General features: G+C 35.0%; 5 protein-coding genes across 11 annotated transcripts in view; 4 read left to right on the top strand and 1 right to left on the bottom strand.

The window, feature by feature from the left end:
- Positions 1-411, top strand: part of LOC109581874 (non-specific lipid-transfer protein-like) — a 1260-nt gene extending 849 nt beyond the window's left edge. Inside the window, exon 5 of the mRNA XM_019996343.1 lies at positions 382-411. Within this exon, the coding sequence (XP_019851902.1) occupies positions 382-411 (30 nt within the window). The remainder of the gene's footprint in view (positions 1-381) is intronic.
- Positions 412-840: 429 nt separating this feature from the next.
- On the top strand, positions 841-6214 carry LOC100638133 (non-specific lipid-transfer protein-like). Its single transcript, XM_019996367.1, has 10 exons — positions 841-987; positions 1277-1340; positions 1396-1482; positions 1891-2041; positions 3367-3514; positions 3991-4255; positions 4786-4879; positions 5037-5163; positions 5429-5508; positions 6040-6214. The coding sequence occupies exons 1-10, from the start codon at positions 882-884 to the stop codon at positions 6133-6135; spliced, it is 1218 nt and encodes a 405-aa protein (XP_019851926.1). The 5' UTR covers positions 841-881; the 3' UTR covers positions 6136-6214.
- A 63-nt stretch (positions 6215-6277) lies between these two features.
- LOC105312739 (heat shock 70 kDa protein 12B-like) lies at positions 6278-8983 on the bottom strand. The gene is made up of 3 exons (XM_019996366.1): positions 8503-8983; positions 7797-8051; positions 6278-7750 (listed from the first exon to the last, which is right to left on the bottom strand). Exons 1-3 carry the CDS (start codon positions 8962-8964, stop codon positions 6395-6397), a joined length of 2073 nt encoding a protein of 690 aa, XP_019851925.1. The 5' UTR covers positions 8965-8983; the 3' UTR covers positions 6278-6394.
- Positions 8984-8995: 12 nt separating this feature from the next.
- LOC100637127 (uncharacterized) lies at positions 8996-11542 on the top strand. Of its 3 annotated transcripts, none has more exons than XM_003386533.3 (8): positions 8996-9086; positions 9164-9208; positions 10239-10310; positions 10367-10508; positions 10551-10760; positions 10811-11111; positions 11161-11231; positions 11276-11542. In XM_003386533.3, the coding sequence occupies exons 1-8, from the start codon at positions 9076-9078 to the stop codon at positions 11444-11446; spliced, it is 1023 nt and encodes a 340-aa protein (XP_003386581.1). In that variant the 5' UTR covers positions 8996-9075; the 3' UTR covers positions 11447-11542. The 3 variants fall into 3 exon arrangements, with proteins under 3 accessions (XP_003386581.1, XP_019851928.1, XP_019851927.1); XM_019996369.1 differs by having other exon boundaries at positions 11151-11231; XM_019996368.1 differs by lacking the exon at positions 10239-10310.
- A 423-nt stretch (positions 11543-11965) lies between these two features.
- On the top strand, positions 11966-14204 carry LOC109581875 (uncharacterized). Of its 5 annotated transcripts, XM_019996348.1 has the most exons (8): positions 11966-12040; positions 12086-12124; positions 12665-12727; positions 12775-12846; positions 13113-13269; positions 13314-13526; positions 13569-13878; positions 13930-14204. In XM_019996348.1, exons 1-8 carry the CDS (start codon positions 12000-12002, stop codon positions 14064-14066), a joined length of 1032 nt encoding a protein of 343 aa, XP_019851907.1. In that variant the 5' UTR covers positions 11966-11999; the 3' UTR covers positions 14067-14204. The 5 variants fall into 5 exon arrangements, with proteins under 5 accessions (XP_019851907.1, XP_019851905.1, XP_019851906.1 ...); XM_019996346.1 differs by having other exon boundaries at positions 11967-12124; XM_019996347.1 differs by having other exon boundaries at positions 11968-12124; positions 12778-12846.
- Positions 14205-14366: the final 162 nt, after the last annotated feature.

Genomic DNA, 14366 nt, shown 5'->3' with positions numbered 1-14366 from the left:
GCATATACATTGTATCAAACTAATTTTGATTGTATTCATGATCACTCAATTACTTCTTACATAAGTTGTATAACATTAGAAAATGTATATGCATGTGTACATTAATGATTAAAAACTGAGAGAATCCTCCCCTAGTCTTTTTTAATATGCATCCAACATGCTTGGCTTTTTCTTTTTGGAGTAAGTGCTTCTTTGGATTTGATTTATTTGATTTCTATTTTAAAAATTTAGCCACCCCACTCTTCCTAATTATTGTATCATGTCCAATAGTCAAAATTCCAAAAGATTCTATTACACTAGTATCATGCAACTTAGCTTACATATTTTATTTACAATTGTATATTTGTCACCCCATATCTGGTTGCTCTAATTTGTTTAAAGGGACACATGCACGGAAGCACGTCATCTTGAAAAACTGGCCCGTTTTTCAAGATGACATCATTAATGATGACGTTTAGTGTTGATAACTATTCATAACGTGCGGCCGCGCCCCTAATAATTAAGGCAAAATGGCTACTCGAGTGGCTACTTGTAAATATTCCTGGTGTTTCTTCACTAAAAAGAGTATCTTGGGGTGGCAAAAGAGCTAATTCTGTTCGAGAGAAGTGTTCTACAGATGCCTACTCCCGGTTCTGCGACTGATTGCTGTCTCTACTCTCTACGCGTGTCTAAACACGTGTCATAACTATTAATTAATGATCTGTTGCACGCCCAATTTAATGTTTACTTCCTCTACAGTAACGTGTGCATTCTATTTCCGTGAACGTGTCCCTTTAAGCTTCCTCTAATTGTTTATATATTCTTAATATTCTTAATATTCTTAATATTCTTAATATTCTTATCTACACATTATTACTTAGTACTCTGATCGTACCAATCCAATGGATAAACATGTTGAAGTTTTATCTGAAGTTAGTGGAATAGCTTCGTCTCCGTTAACTCCTCAAATATTTGCATCAGCTGGACAGGAGCACATGGACAAATATGGTAATGAGCTGTAGAAATAATAAACTGAATAATTGAATTAAAAATCAACCAATAATAATAAATTACCTAATTAATGGAGACGAGCATGAACAAGCCTCATGTACTAATCTGGTTATTTGGTACTGGTATGTACATCTTTATTGTTATAAACAAATGAAAAATAATTAAAATGATTTTTAGTTAGAACTATTAATTATTGAATGAGTTTACATGTACACGTATACATTTTGTACACATAAATTACATTTAATCCCATTTTATTAATGTTTTGTTATTCTTCTCATTAAAGGTACAAAGCCTGAACATTTTGCTAAGATTGCCGAGAAGAATCACCGTCACTCCGTCAATAACCCGTGAGTGGGCGTTACCTTGTAATGACATCATTCATTGGCTAATGTGATTGTATAGGAACTCTCAGTTTCGTGATGAGTACACTTTACAAGATATTCTCAAGTCGAAGATGGTACACGAGCCATTGACTAAACTACAATGCTGGTGAGTGAATGAGAAAGAAAGAGCTAAGGAAGTAGAGGGATTGAGTTTAGTAATACTGAAAACTACATCACAATACATGTACATGTACATGTAGGCAACTTCCTTTTGTTCCACTTCTCTAACTCTTACTCTCTTTCATATCTTTGTTTAACATGTACATGTACCTTCTTACTTCTTATTTCACCTTTTTACGTTTCTTTTTACATTATGTCTTTTTTCTACCTCTTTCTTTTCCTCCCCCTCTCTCTCTCTCTCCCTCTCTCCCTCCCTCTCTCTCTCTCCCCCTCCCTCTCTCTCTCCCTCTCTCTCTCTTTCTCCCTCCCTCTCCCTCCCTCTCTCTCTCCCTCTCTCTCCCTCCCCCCCTCTCTCTCTCTCTCTCTCTCTCTCTCTCACGCTCTCCTCTCTCAGTCCCACATCAGACGGCAGTGCTGCTGCTATAGTTTGTAGTGAAAGCTTTGTCCGTAGACACAACCTTCAGTCTAAAGCTGTTGAGATTGTAGCCATGACAATGAGAACAGACTTCCCTAGCACCTTTAAAGAGAAGAGCGGAATGAAACTGGTACGGGAAAGACCGTGAGACACACTTATGTATTTTAAAACAAAATATCCTAGTACTATAATAACACATGTACATACATGTACATTTATTTTTGAGGAACTTTGGAAATTTGTAAAAAATCTAATTTTGATCGGAACCAGCTTAAACTTTCTACGCAACATAAAGACATGTATATGCATCAGAAAAAATTATTAAAATGCAAAATTTTTGTCTTGCCATTTTTTGCAAAATTTGGCCAAGAACCCTGTACTATAGTACAGGGACTTTGGCCCGATTTTGGAGCAACTTTAAAAATTCGTAAAAAAATCCAATTTTGATCGGAACCAGCTCAAACTTTCTACACAACATAAAAACATGTATATACATCAGGAAAAATTATTAAAATGCAAAATTTTTGTCTTGCCACTTTTGGCAAAATTTGGCCAAGAACCCTGTGCTATACTACAGGGACTTTGGCCCGATTTTGGAGCAACTTTAAAAATTCGTAAAAAATCCAATTTTGATTGGAACCAGCTCAAAATTTCTACGCAACATAAGGACATGTATATGCATCATAAAAATGGAAAATTCTCACCTTGCCATTTTTGGCAAAATTTGGCCAAGAACCCTTTACTATAGTACAGTGTAGGAGGGAACTGAGTCCTTAAATAAACATTTTTACAAAATAGATACAACACAAGGAAACATAATAGGTTAACAAATGAGATAATAATAACGGAAATAAGTGATAGAAAAATAATAAGATAAGATAAAAGAATAGGTTAGGTTAGGGTGAGACGAGCTTCTGAGATAGCTCTGCAGAAATCGTTTGAGTCTAATGATCTCATTCTGGAGCGTGGTCCTCATAAGTACAGGGACTTTAGCCCAATTTTCGAGCAACTTTAAAAATTCGTAAAAAAATCCAATTTTGATCGGAACCAGCTCAAAATTTCTACCCAACATAAGGACATGTATATGTATCAGGAAAAATTATAAAAATGGAAAATTCTCACCTCGCCATTTTTGGCAAAAATTTGGCCAAGAACCCTGTACTACAGTACAGGGACTTTAGCCAAATTTTGGAGCAACTTTAAAAATTTATAAAAAATCTAATTTTGATTGAAACCAGCTCAAACTTTCTACGCAACCTAAGGACATGTATACGTATTAGGAAAAATAAATAAAATGGAAAATTCTCACCTTGCCATTTTTGGCAAAATTTGGCCAAGAACCCTGTACTATATATAGTACAGGGACTTTGACTTCAAACCACTACATGTAGTTCAAATTCACATAAATTTTACATACAATGTACATTGAAGTTGATTTTTATAATTAATAATTAGGTTGGATACGACATGACAAAGGCAGCTGCCGAGGAGATATACAGGAAGACCGGGTACCGCCCTCAAGATATTGATGTGATTGAACTACACGACTGCTTCTCTTGCAATGAATTAATCACCTATGAAGCACTGGGACTATGCCCACCAGGTAAGGAGAGGGAGGGGGCAGGAAAAGGAATACACATACAATATACTGGACCTTATAAAAATTATAATACAAATACAAACTCTATTAGAATCTGCTCAAACTTACTATTAAACTTGATGATAATCAGCTAAGACATAAATCACATAATGTGTATGTACAATTGTACATGTAAATACACATGACATTAGAGCTTCAATATGTTTCAATAACAATTTACATGTTGTGTTTTCAGAACTATTGTTGGTATAATAGCCCACTTTTATTTTCAAAAAGGGCTGCTATCTACAGGTGCATATACATGTACATGTACATATAATGTAGTAGTTACACATGTACAAGATTTACAATTGGAACGACTTAACAATTTTGCATGGCAATATAATGAAAATTGAGGAGCTGGATTTTCAAAAACAAAGTTGTTTACAAGTACATGTACACCAGTAATAATACTTACTAATGTTATATAATGTCCACAGGTAAAGCAGGTGAGATGATAGATCGTGGTGATAATACATACGGCGGTAAATACGTCATTAATCCTAGTGGAGGACTTATATCAAAAGGACATCCCCTGGGGGCTACCGGTCTAGCCCAGTGTGCTGAACTCTGCTGGCAGTTGAGGGGGGCAGCAGGAAAGAGACAAGTGGCATCAGCTAAAGTAGCTCTCCAGCATAACCTCGGACTAGGAGGAGCTGTTGTTGTTACTTTGTATAGGCTGGGGTTCCCACAGCAAGCTAACAGGTTTGAACATGAATTGGTATAATGTACATGTACATGTATTGTATAAACTTTGGGTGCATGTACATGTATGTGTATGTGTTTCAGTATTTACATGTAAGTGCAATGTGTGGTATGTACATGTACATGTACAAAAAGTGAAGCATTTTTCTAATTTGTAAAATACATTTATATTTCTCGGTGTACATGTATACATGTACAATTGTACATGTACATACATGTCTATCCTAATCTACTAATTAATCTGTGGTAGTGTCATGTGATCTGACAGTTGTTGTGATAGTGATAGACTGACAGGAAGTAGTTCTATAGTGTTGAATTATTAACCCTTTGCTACCTTTAAGGGGTGTTGCTTGTAATATTCCTTCTCAAATTTCGCAAGCTTGTCCCTCTCAATTTTGAATTAGAACAACCTTAAAGCTAAACTATCTTTTTAAGGTACTATACATGTACATGTACATGTGAATGAGTACTGCTAGAGGCTATGGATTATGCATGTATGTACATGTACGTTATTATTAGTATTTCTTTAGGAGTAATATTAAGACAACAGTCAGTTCAAGTACAACAGGAGCAACAATGAAGTGTACACCTTTTTTTGATGAAGTAGAAACAAGAATGAAAACTGTAAGTACTGGGCGACAACACTAATGAGCTACTATACTAACATTCCCCTAACACTTAACCCTTTCTCTCTCACTGGCTCATTCACTCTCTTTCCCTCTGTGACTGTCCCTTCACTTTTCTTTTTCTCTTCTTTTCTCCCTCTTTCTGTCTCCCATAGGAAGGTAGTAGTATGGTGAAGAAGATAAAAGGTAGTTTCTTGTTCAAGATAACTGGTGGTGATGGTAAAGTCCATGAGTGGCTTGTAGACCTAAAGTCTGGGAGCGGATCAGTCACCAAAGGAACTGGTATGAACATAATTGTATTTAATGATTTGTACTTTGTAGACAAATTGTAGTTGTAAAAATATAATAGTAATAGTAAATGCCATACTTGTAGTTACAATTATACATGTAGTACTACAACAACATAACTGAGTTGTAATGAAGTAAAGCAATGTTTTATGTTAGGGTGGTTAATGCATACATGTACATGGGATTTATTTGGCAAAATTAGCTAAATTAAAAATTACAATGTATGCACAAGGTTATTATTATTGATATTATTATTAAGGTTTGAAGGGTGACTGTACTATTATAATGAAAGATGGCGATTTCATGGACATGATAACTGGAAAAATAGGAGCACAAAAAGTACGTCACGATATAGTGTACTTGTGAAATAATATTTTACAAATTTTTAATGCATTCTCCATTTTTTAAAAACTTTAAAAATTTATTTAAAAATCCAAATTTTATCAGAATCAGCTTCAAATTGATACTCAGCATGAGGACATGTATATGTATCAAAAAATATATAAAAATTAAGAATTCTTTCATAACCATTTTTGATGAACTTTGGCCTTAGACCAAAGACTATAATAGCCTTTGGTTCTTGGCTTGATTTTTGAGCAACTTTAAAAATTCATAAAAAATTAAAATTTTATTAGAATCAGCTCAAAGTTGATACACAGCATAAGGTCATGTACATGTATATGTATCAGATAAAATTATATAAACAAGGAATTATTCCTTGAGAGTTTTGTCAAAATACCCTTTACTATACAGGGTTTTTGGACTAATTTTTTAACAATTTGACAATCTACTGACTAGAAGCTGCATGAGCACTATTCCAAAATCTTGTTGGAAACCCTGAATATGATAAGAAAAACTCCTTTCTTTTAGGCATTCTTTTCTGGTAAACTCAAGATAACTGGCAACACTGGACTGGCCATGAAACTGCAAAGTATCATGCCTGAGAAGCCAAAGTCTAAACTGTGATGACTTTTAAGAATTTATAGTGCTATAGTATTGTCATTGTACATGTATTTAATTGAATTACCCATTTATGCAGTTTTAACAACTATTGCATTGCGTGCAGTGCACAAGTATTGCACATTGTGTTTGATAGTCTATTGATGCATTATGTTAAAACATGAGCTATGCAACTAAAAAAACTGCTAAAAACACTACAATAGGTTCACTACAAATATATAGTTTCATCACACAGTGGCACACACTCAAAATTACATCATACTAATTAAGATAAGAAGTCTATCGTACAATGCACTTTCTCTTCAGTTTCATCGTTTTTTCCTTGGAAGTATAACTCTGGTCCCCCAATATGAAACTTTAATGTAATAGTGCGGCTTGCTAGTGGTAGAGTAGATGGTGGCACAGCTAGTTCTAATTTTCCAATTTCCTCAACTCCTTCACAAAGTTCGCCATTCGGATTTCTAATATACACAACATCATCTTTGTAAGTCTTAAAAAGTTTTAGTTCCACTTTGTCACTTTTCTCACTCAAAGGAGTAGCATATGACGGAAACTCTAGGACTTCATCGTAACGAACTTTTTGATATTTTTCTACAATTACTTCAAATGCATTGTCGGTGACAGTGCAATTACGCTGAAGGTCATATCTTTTTCGTCTACGATCATGATTTTTTTCTGGTTTGTATTTTACGGTTGCTTCTATACCATAGTAGGCACTGCTCACTCGGCTATTCATGGTTTTAGGATTCTGCTGAAAAAGAATGGCTCCTTTAACAACAGCAACATGATAATCTCTTGGAGTTAGGACACACAGATTGAAAAATTTATCAAATTCTTTAATTTTGTTGTATATGTATGGACACCCACCAAATCCTCCAACTAGATACACTGTGTTAATGGCAACAGGACTCTTTGTAATGGCAGTGTCTATGCAATCAAGAATTCCTTTGACTGCTGGTGCAAACAGCTCTTCAACTTTAGAAAACTGAATCACAAGAAGATCACTACCATTTAATTGTATTCTAGCGTCGTTAAGTGCTGCTACTCCTTCCCTTATTTTCTCTGAACCATAGAAATCAACAATCTTACGATTTAATCGTGATGTAATTCTTCTGTCCATTCTTGTGTTCTTACCAAATGAAACTTTAGCAAACTCAAAATCATGGTAAATGTGTGTCGTGATTACAGCTTGATTTTGAGCTTCCTGTTGGGGCATTTCGCAGAAGCATTTAAATTCAGGATCTCCAACAATTTTTTGGAGAAGTTTTGAATATTCTTCATTAACCCTTGTTCCTCCCCAGTCATTGCCAGTGGGTGGAAGAACTGATTCAAATATATCTTTGGATTGACTATTGTAGACTGCAATATCAACTGTACCACCTCCAATATCAAGTACCATGTAATCAGAAGAGTGATCTATAACTTGATTCTGGAGCCGCCTGGAATGGTTTGCCATTTCATCAATTGACAGTTGTCGACAATAAAGAGCAGCACATTCTGGTTCCAATGCTAAAACAAGCTTATGATAATATTCATTCATGTCGACTTTTTCTAGTTGTTGAGTGACTGGAGTGAAACAAGTGATTGGAGTCATCACTGTGTTTTCAATGACCAGCCCAGCCTATGTGAAGGATGATTCAATAAGCAATATGCATAAAATAGCTTACCCTGTAGGCAGCTTCTCTCATCATCTGTTTTCCTTTTTCATTCCATATTGCAGGAACAGTGATTACCCAGGTGAAGTCAAATGCTTTCAGTAACCTGGGCTCAGCATTTTCACTTTCTTGTTGAACCATATGATTACGCATCTCTAACTCTTCTTCAAGTTTGGACTTAAGATAATTCAAAACAAAAGCAATAACTTCTATGAGGTAATAACTTGCTCCCTTGAATGCTGAAATTTTCATCTGCCTTGTTATCACCTATTGTTAAAATTGTTTTAAAAGTAGGCTAGTCGTACTAAGGTTAACACACCAATTACAATTATATATAAGCCAGCAAAGAATGTTTTAGCAAATTTAATTTAACTGTTGTAGTCCAGCATGCATGCACGGTATGGTACCATACTACACGGGGGTGGGTGACAACTGCATGCAGGGTGGTAGTCTCGCGTGGCCAGACCCATCCCCTTTTGGACACCGTCCAAATGTCAAAAAGGGTGATGGCTGATGGGTCTGGCCACGTGAGACTAGCAGGGCAGCTGGATGCACATACTGAAATGTCAAAAATTTACCAGAAATAAAGTGATTTTAAATGAAGCAAACAAAATAAGGCACTAAATAAGGCGCTAACACATGATGTCACTCAACTATCCCCACGGGCTTGGCATTCTAAGCACGAGGAAATCACGTATTATAATAGTTACGAACTTACGTCTTCGTGTGGCCTCAAGTTCATTTTGAAGCACTCAAAATATAAGTGCATGGAGTACTCTTCTTTTGGTAAGTTTCCATATGCCTGTTGAGCTACTTTTCCGATATCAACGACAGCCATGGGCATGGAATAATTTATTAAAGAACCACGGAAACTCGTTTTGTCTTCGGGCTCTATTAATACTGCCGTGGGTACACGGTCAAGCGACTCACTTGATGGATACAGGATACTGGTCGTTCCATCAACTGAGTAAGCCAGCGAGCAGTTTGATGTTCCAAAATCAATAGCAGCAATATAATTAGCTCTTTTTAAATTTAGGCTAGACATCTCGATGTACTCAGTGGTGTATGTAGCCATCTCTCGGATTGTCAGACGTCTGCTGCTGCCATAGATATTAGAGTACCGGAACTGTACTCTAATATCTATGCTGCTGCAGATATGATTGGTTAGAACATCATGCATGCATTCGTGTATGCATTCCGCGGGCAGTAGGCTGGGCCGTCCGCATCTTGTAAACAGTATCTTTAACAGTACTTTACTGCGGAGAAACGGCAGAGTCAACTAAACAAGGAAATGTCTGATAAGTAAGCACATGAGCCCTGATGGCCCGGCCATGCCGGAAGGGGAGCCTATAATCAGTCTTAAACCTATTTCATACTAGGTCTTATATTGAGAAGTTAGAAGAAGAAAACAAATATTTAAAAAGGTAGACTCTTTTACAGGTGGGCTGGTACATGCCGGCACGGGTGATGCTGCATATGCATCAATTTAAGTTGCATGCATGTGAATAACTTTAGTTAGTCGTTGAAGCATGCATTTTTAAGAATGCTATTAAAGCTGATTCTTTCATTTCGGCTATCTTAGGGATCTCCTAAAGTTATTGGCCCCAGGAAATAGTGGGTGGGCGTGCAGGAAATGACTCACGCATTGCTTTGAATTAGCTTAGGTGTCCCTAGTTAGCTATGTCCCCTACTTATGTTAGGAGTCCCCTAGTTAGCTATTGTTTTAGGGTTGGGGTTAGGGTTTAGTTTTTTTTATTTTAGAGCATTTCCTAGGTGTTAGAAGTCCCTACTACTGCTTCTTTTCAGTCGCCATCTTTTCCAATCATGTGACGTCATTTCCTGACACACCCACCCACTATTTCCTGGGGGCTGGTAACTATAGGTGATCCGTGGGCTCAGTTCTCAGTGGTACCGTATATGATGCCGGTGCGCTGCAACTTTGCCTGCCGGAATTCAAGTTTTGATTCTGAATGTATGAACATGATGCTTCTATGGGGGAGGGGGGAAATGATTATCATAGCCTAGTATGTGCATAGTTTTATAGTGATAACAATAATTGCAAGAGATTCATAGTGACAATAACATCCCCCTTATATCAACCATGTACATAGTGTGAATTGCAACTCAACCATTTCAGCGATCATTATGAGCTGAACTGAATTACTGATGGCTTAATTTGTAATCATTTCAGTTGTCTAATCAATAATGTAGCTAATCAGTACAAATTATTACATTACTTTTGAATAAATTTTTAAGAATGCTAAAGCTTAGTGATCTTTCAAAGTTGGGCAGCATGTGCTTATAGCGTTATGTTAAAGTTTCTTATAGCTGTACCTAACTGAACATGACACTTATGCATGTGCATGCATGCTGCAGGTGGGAAAAGCTATGAATCAAATTGCAGTTGCATATTGGTGTATAATATTATCTCAAGTTGTCTTATATATTGTACAGTTTATTACAGAAAAAGTGCTTTGTATATGAAGGAAAAGAATTTTTGTTAATATCTGAATTTGAAAGCAAAAAGTATATCTGCATGCATCACATTTGTAGCCTAAGTTTTGCTATTATAATTGCTATAGGCAGAATAAAATTGAAATTGAAGATGATATTGCTGCTTTAGATGTACAAGAACAGTTTGCTAGATATTTTGAAGATGTTGAGATCAAACTTTCAGGGGTAGAAAAGTTAAAATTGTTTCAAATATACTGCAACTTATTTCAGGTATTTATTAATGACTGCCAATTAAGATTTGTAATTTTTCAGATATCATTTGATTTTTGCCGTAATGCTTTTCTTGAAAAACTCAAGGCACTACTATTTGCTTTGACTGAATTGACTGATGAAGAGAAGAAAAGAAGTAAAACAGATATAAAGAGAAAGAAAAATTTAGCAGATGTCAGTAAAGCTTATCAATTTCTTGTGAGACATTCTTCAGCAGAGCTGAGAAGTATTGATTACTCTGTAATTGAAAAAGTATATTTGACCTTATGCATTGTATAGCTTTTACTTTATTATAAAAATAGGTCAAAAGCTTTTTCTCTGTTAGACATGATAAAGATGTTATACCGGAAATTGATGATGCGATTGTTGAAGCAGTTAAACTCAGTTGGAAGATGCAAATGCTACCTACACCAATGTTTGTCTGTCAACCTGAAGTTTTTAATGAACATTGGCACGAGACCCACTATGACTCATGGGATGATGATAGCACTAACGACTTAGTGTACTATAGACCAGTACTGATGAACAGTGTTGGAGGATCAATTGCTTACAAAGGTCTAGTTGGTAATGATGGTCTAGGCACAAATATTCTGACAAAGGAAAGTAAGTGGGAATATTATTCTAAATAATTTTATATCATAGTGAATTATAGCAACAGTAAGGAAGAAAAATTTGCCAAAAAAATCAAATATTATTATTTATCAAGGATCCTGTAATCAGCAGGTAGGCTCTGCTAAGTAATTGTGATGTTATTGTTACTTAAACAGGATATACGGTTATGTCTTACACAAGGCTTTATACAAAAGAAAACTATTTTTTGTGCCCGTTGTGGCAACATTCTGTTGAAAAATCAAGCCTGCATTGGAAAAGATATTAAGTTTTTACACGAAGAATGTTTTGTTACTATTATCAAGAAAGGATCTGTAAAGGACTTTTGATGAGAGTACTCTTTTTTGTTATTAATTATTTTTACTATTACAATATGGCCTAGTGGCATAATTTACATTTAAGATTTCAGTGAATTTTTTAGCAGATACCTGTCATGTTTTTGTGTAGGCCTGGCATGAAGATGCTCATTGCAGATCTAAGAATTCTTGTTTACACCTATACAAGTGACAAATCATGTGTTGACTACAATGCAATGTGATAGTTCTTGGAATGCATTCATATACACTCAGTGTTAATGAAGACCCATAGAGACAAACATGCATGCATATTTATGCTTGTAGATCTACATCTGTTTAGCTCACCTTTCACCATCTCCAATTTAAGCTATAATTATTGTATAGAAGGTGATTGAAATCACTAAAAAATTCAACACACTATTGACTACAGGTATATAATAATATGTACAGTACAGTATGACACAATTTTCGAGTAGTAGGAGTTTACTATATTATTGTAAATAGTGATTGGCTGTTTTTTCATATTCCCCTTTCCGGTAGGAGGAGCCAATTAATTCTGCCGGTCGTCGCCTGTGTAGAAACGGCAATGCCATCGTCTTGGTGGGAGTACTTGACTTTTTGGCCCAGGTATTTCTATAGACCTTGGTGGCAATACTTGTCTTTTTGGCCCAGGTATTTCTTTAGAGCTTGGAGGCCGACAGCTGTGACAGAGTAAGTCGATTAGGCCATTAATTTTCATTTTGCTATGCCACATTCCACAAAATAAAGTTCTCACATAACTAGCCAGTACTCCATAGGCTATGCGCCACTAATAAAGTTCAGGCTACTAATGACTAAAATTAAGCCATTAATACATTTAAATAGATGTACTACATAAGTCGGGAAAGCCCTTCCTGCTAAAAAAAAGTTGACCTATTATATAGATGCAGTGCAAAATAGTAAAAATTAATTCAAAATTGTCAATCAAAGTGTTTTAAAGTTAATTTTTGTTTAATTTGTTAGATATTTTTTTGAATGACTGCCTACAGACATGTTCTAGTAGCATAGATATTAGAGTATAATGGCTAACTATGGTAACAGTTGTCAGTACTCACCACCACTTAACTATCTGATCTATATATCATTATGTGTGTCTGTACTGGAAAGCTTAATTATAATTATATTTAAAGAGATGAGTTTACAGGAAACAGGTTTAGAAGTAGAGGGGGAAGGGAGTTAAATTTTGTGAGTAAACTTTAAATTTGCCTATAGATTTAGTTCAGCATATCAGTATGATGGTGGAGAAAAGGGACTCAATGTGACAAAAGAGGAAAAGTAAAGTTTTCTGTCATTACAACTATTATTTTATTCCAAATTTAAAGCAGCATGATTAATCACAACAATGCGCAAAATGTCGAACAGTTAACTAGTGAAAATGACACACAAATAAAAAGGTAAAATAAGAATTCTTCATTTTTATTTCATTTCCTAATATGCATGCATGTTCTTATGTAGTGTAGCAAGTTTAAGTTGACTCTAATTACAATTGGATTTTTTTTAATTTTAAAAGTTTTTCCAAAATTGGGCCAAAGTCCTTTACTTAAAGCTTTTGGTTAAATTTTGTTGAAATTTGCATTTTCTGATACACATACATGTTTTTATGTTGTGCTTATATACAAGGTACTACAATCACTTTAACTTAATTATTTTGTTGCAATAGTAATAGTCCAGTAGGCTTGATAGAGCCTGTGCAAAAAATTACTATTGATCAAGAAGATTTTGGGGCTGAAGGTGTTGCAGAATGCTTTCAAGAGTGGTTTAACGTAATTGAAACTCAAGATATAGAGCAGCAGTTAATGTTCTGTCAATTGTTTCAAGTATGATAATAATTATTTTTTAATCATATTTTATGGAATTTTAGACAACCTTTGATCTTTGTCGTACATTATTCATCGGCAAAATCAAGGAACCTTTTTTTGCTTTAACTGAATTAACTGATGATGAGAATGAAAGTAGCACAATAAACATCAAAAGGAAAAAGCATTTGGAAAATGTTTCAAAAGCACATAAGCTCCTTTTGATGCACTCTTTCAATGAACTACAAAATGCTGATCTGTTTCAAGTAGTGAAAAAGGTGAAAACTTTGCATACTTTTTAAAAATAAATTTTGGTATAGGTGAAAGGCTCCTTGTCTGATAAACAATGTAAATGTCTTGTAACACAAGAAGAGGACCTAACTGTTGAAGCCGTCAAGATTTGCTGGAAAATGCAAATGTTGCCTACACCAATGTTTGTCTGTCAACCAAAAGTCTTTAAGGACCAATGGCACGAGACCCATTATGACTCTTGGGGTGATGATAGTACTAATGACTTAGTGTATTATAGACCAGTCCTGATGAACAGTGCTGGAGGATCAATTGCTTATAAAGGTCTAGTGGGTAGTAAAAGTAAACTGTCGGATGGTATATTGAATAATCATGATGAAGGTATTACACAATACTATTCAATGTTACATTTACATTTTATGATCTTTTTAGATGATGATGATTTTGCAGATAATTGTCAAAAATTAATGGAAATATTGCCTGTAATTTCAAGCTCAAAACAAATTCCGATGCATTTTAAAGCTCAAGTTGATGAATTATTGAAAGCAGCCAAAAAAATACAGTACTGATGTGTTCTTTTTTACTATTTTGAAATCATTTTTTACCTATTGTAGCATATTCAGTTTTGTCATTTTTATTATCATAATTCTTTATTATTTAACACAAATTCATATCATTTGCAAAGAATACATTAAGAAGCTTCTAAATTTGAGTACGCCACATAATTTTGTTATTGAATAAATTTGCTCCCAATAGAAGAAATTCAATAAAAGTGTTATCATTGATAGTATTATAAGTTTGAGCTAATTCCAGCCAAAGATCTTTGAAAATATTCAAAGTCATTCAAACTATTGTAAACTGACGACTAC

The sequence above is a fragment of the Amphimedon queenslandica genome, unplaced genomic scaffold, assembly GCF_000090795.2.
Source record: "Amphimedon queenslandica unplaced genomic scaffold, v1.1 AMPQUscaffold_13412, whole genome shotgun sequence".
Classification (NCBI taxonomy): Eukaryota; Metazoa; Porifera; class Demospongiae; order Haplosclerida; family Niphatidae; genus Amphimedon; species Amphimedon queenslandica.
The sequence above is the reverse complement of the archived record's forward strand: the minus strand, read 5'-3'. Positions and strand labels throughout refer to the sequence as shown.

Bases quoted from the DNA above. Each gene is read 5' to 3' on its own strand.
- LOC105312739 (XM_019996366.1), bottom strand. From the start codon at position 8,964: ATGCATGATGTTCTAACCAATCATATCTGCAGCAGCATAGATATTAGA. The intron at 8,052-8,502 runs GTAAGTTCGTAA...TTTTAACAATAG, and splicing joins ACTTGAGGCCACACGAAGAC to GTGATAACAAGGCAGATGAA. The intron at 7,751-7,796 runs GTAAGCTATTTT...TCCTTCACATAG, and splicing joins TGAGAGAAGCTGCCTACAGG to GCTGGGCTGGTCATTGAAAA.
- LOC100638133 (XM_019996367.1), top strand. From the start codon at position 882: ATGGATAAACATGTTGAAGTTTTATCTGAAGTTAGTGGAATAGCTTCG. The intron at 1,483-1,890 runs GTGAGTGAATGA...CTCCTCTCTCAG, and splicing joins TTGACTAAACTACAATGCTG to TCCCACATCAGACGGCAGTG. The intron at 3,515-3,990 runs GTAAGGAGAGGG...TAATGTCCACAG, and splicing joins ACTGGGACTATGCCCACCAG to GTAAAGCAGGTGAGATGATA.
- LOC100637127 (XM_003386533.3), top strand. The intron at 10,509-10,550 runs GTATTTATTAAT...GTAATTTTTCAG, and splicing joins TATACTGCAACTTATTTCAG to ATATCATTTGATTTTTGCCG. The intron at 11,112-11,160 runs GTAAGTGGGAAT...AGTGAATTATAG, and splicing joins AAATATTCTGACAAAGGAAA to CAACAGTAAGGAAGAAAAAT.
- LOC109581875 (XM_019996346.1), top strand. From the start codon at position 12,000: ATGCCATCGTCTTGGTGGGAGTACTTGACTTTTTGGCCCAGGTATTTC. The intron at 12,125-12,664 runs GTAAGTCGATTA...ATTTGCCTATAG, and splicing joins AGGCCGACAGCTGTGACAGA to ATTTAGTTCAGCATATCAGT. The intron at 13,879-13,929 runs GTATTACACAAT...TGATCTTTTTAG, and splicing joins ATTGAATAATCATGATGAAG to ATGATGATGATTTTGCAGAT.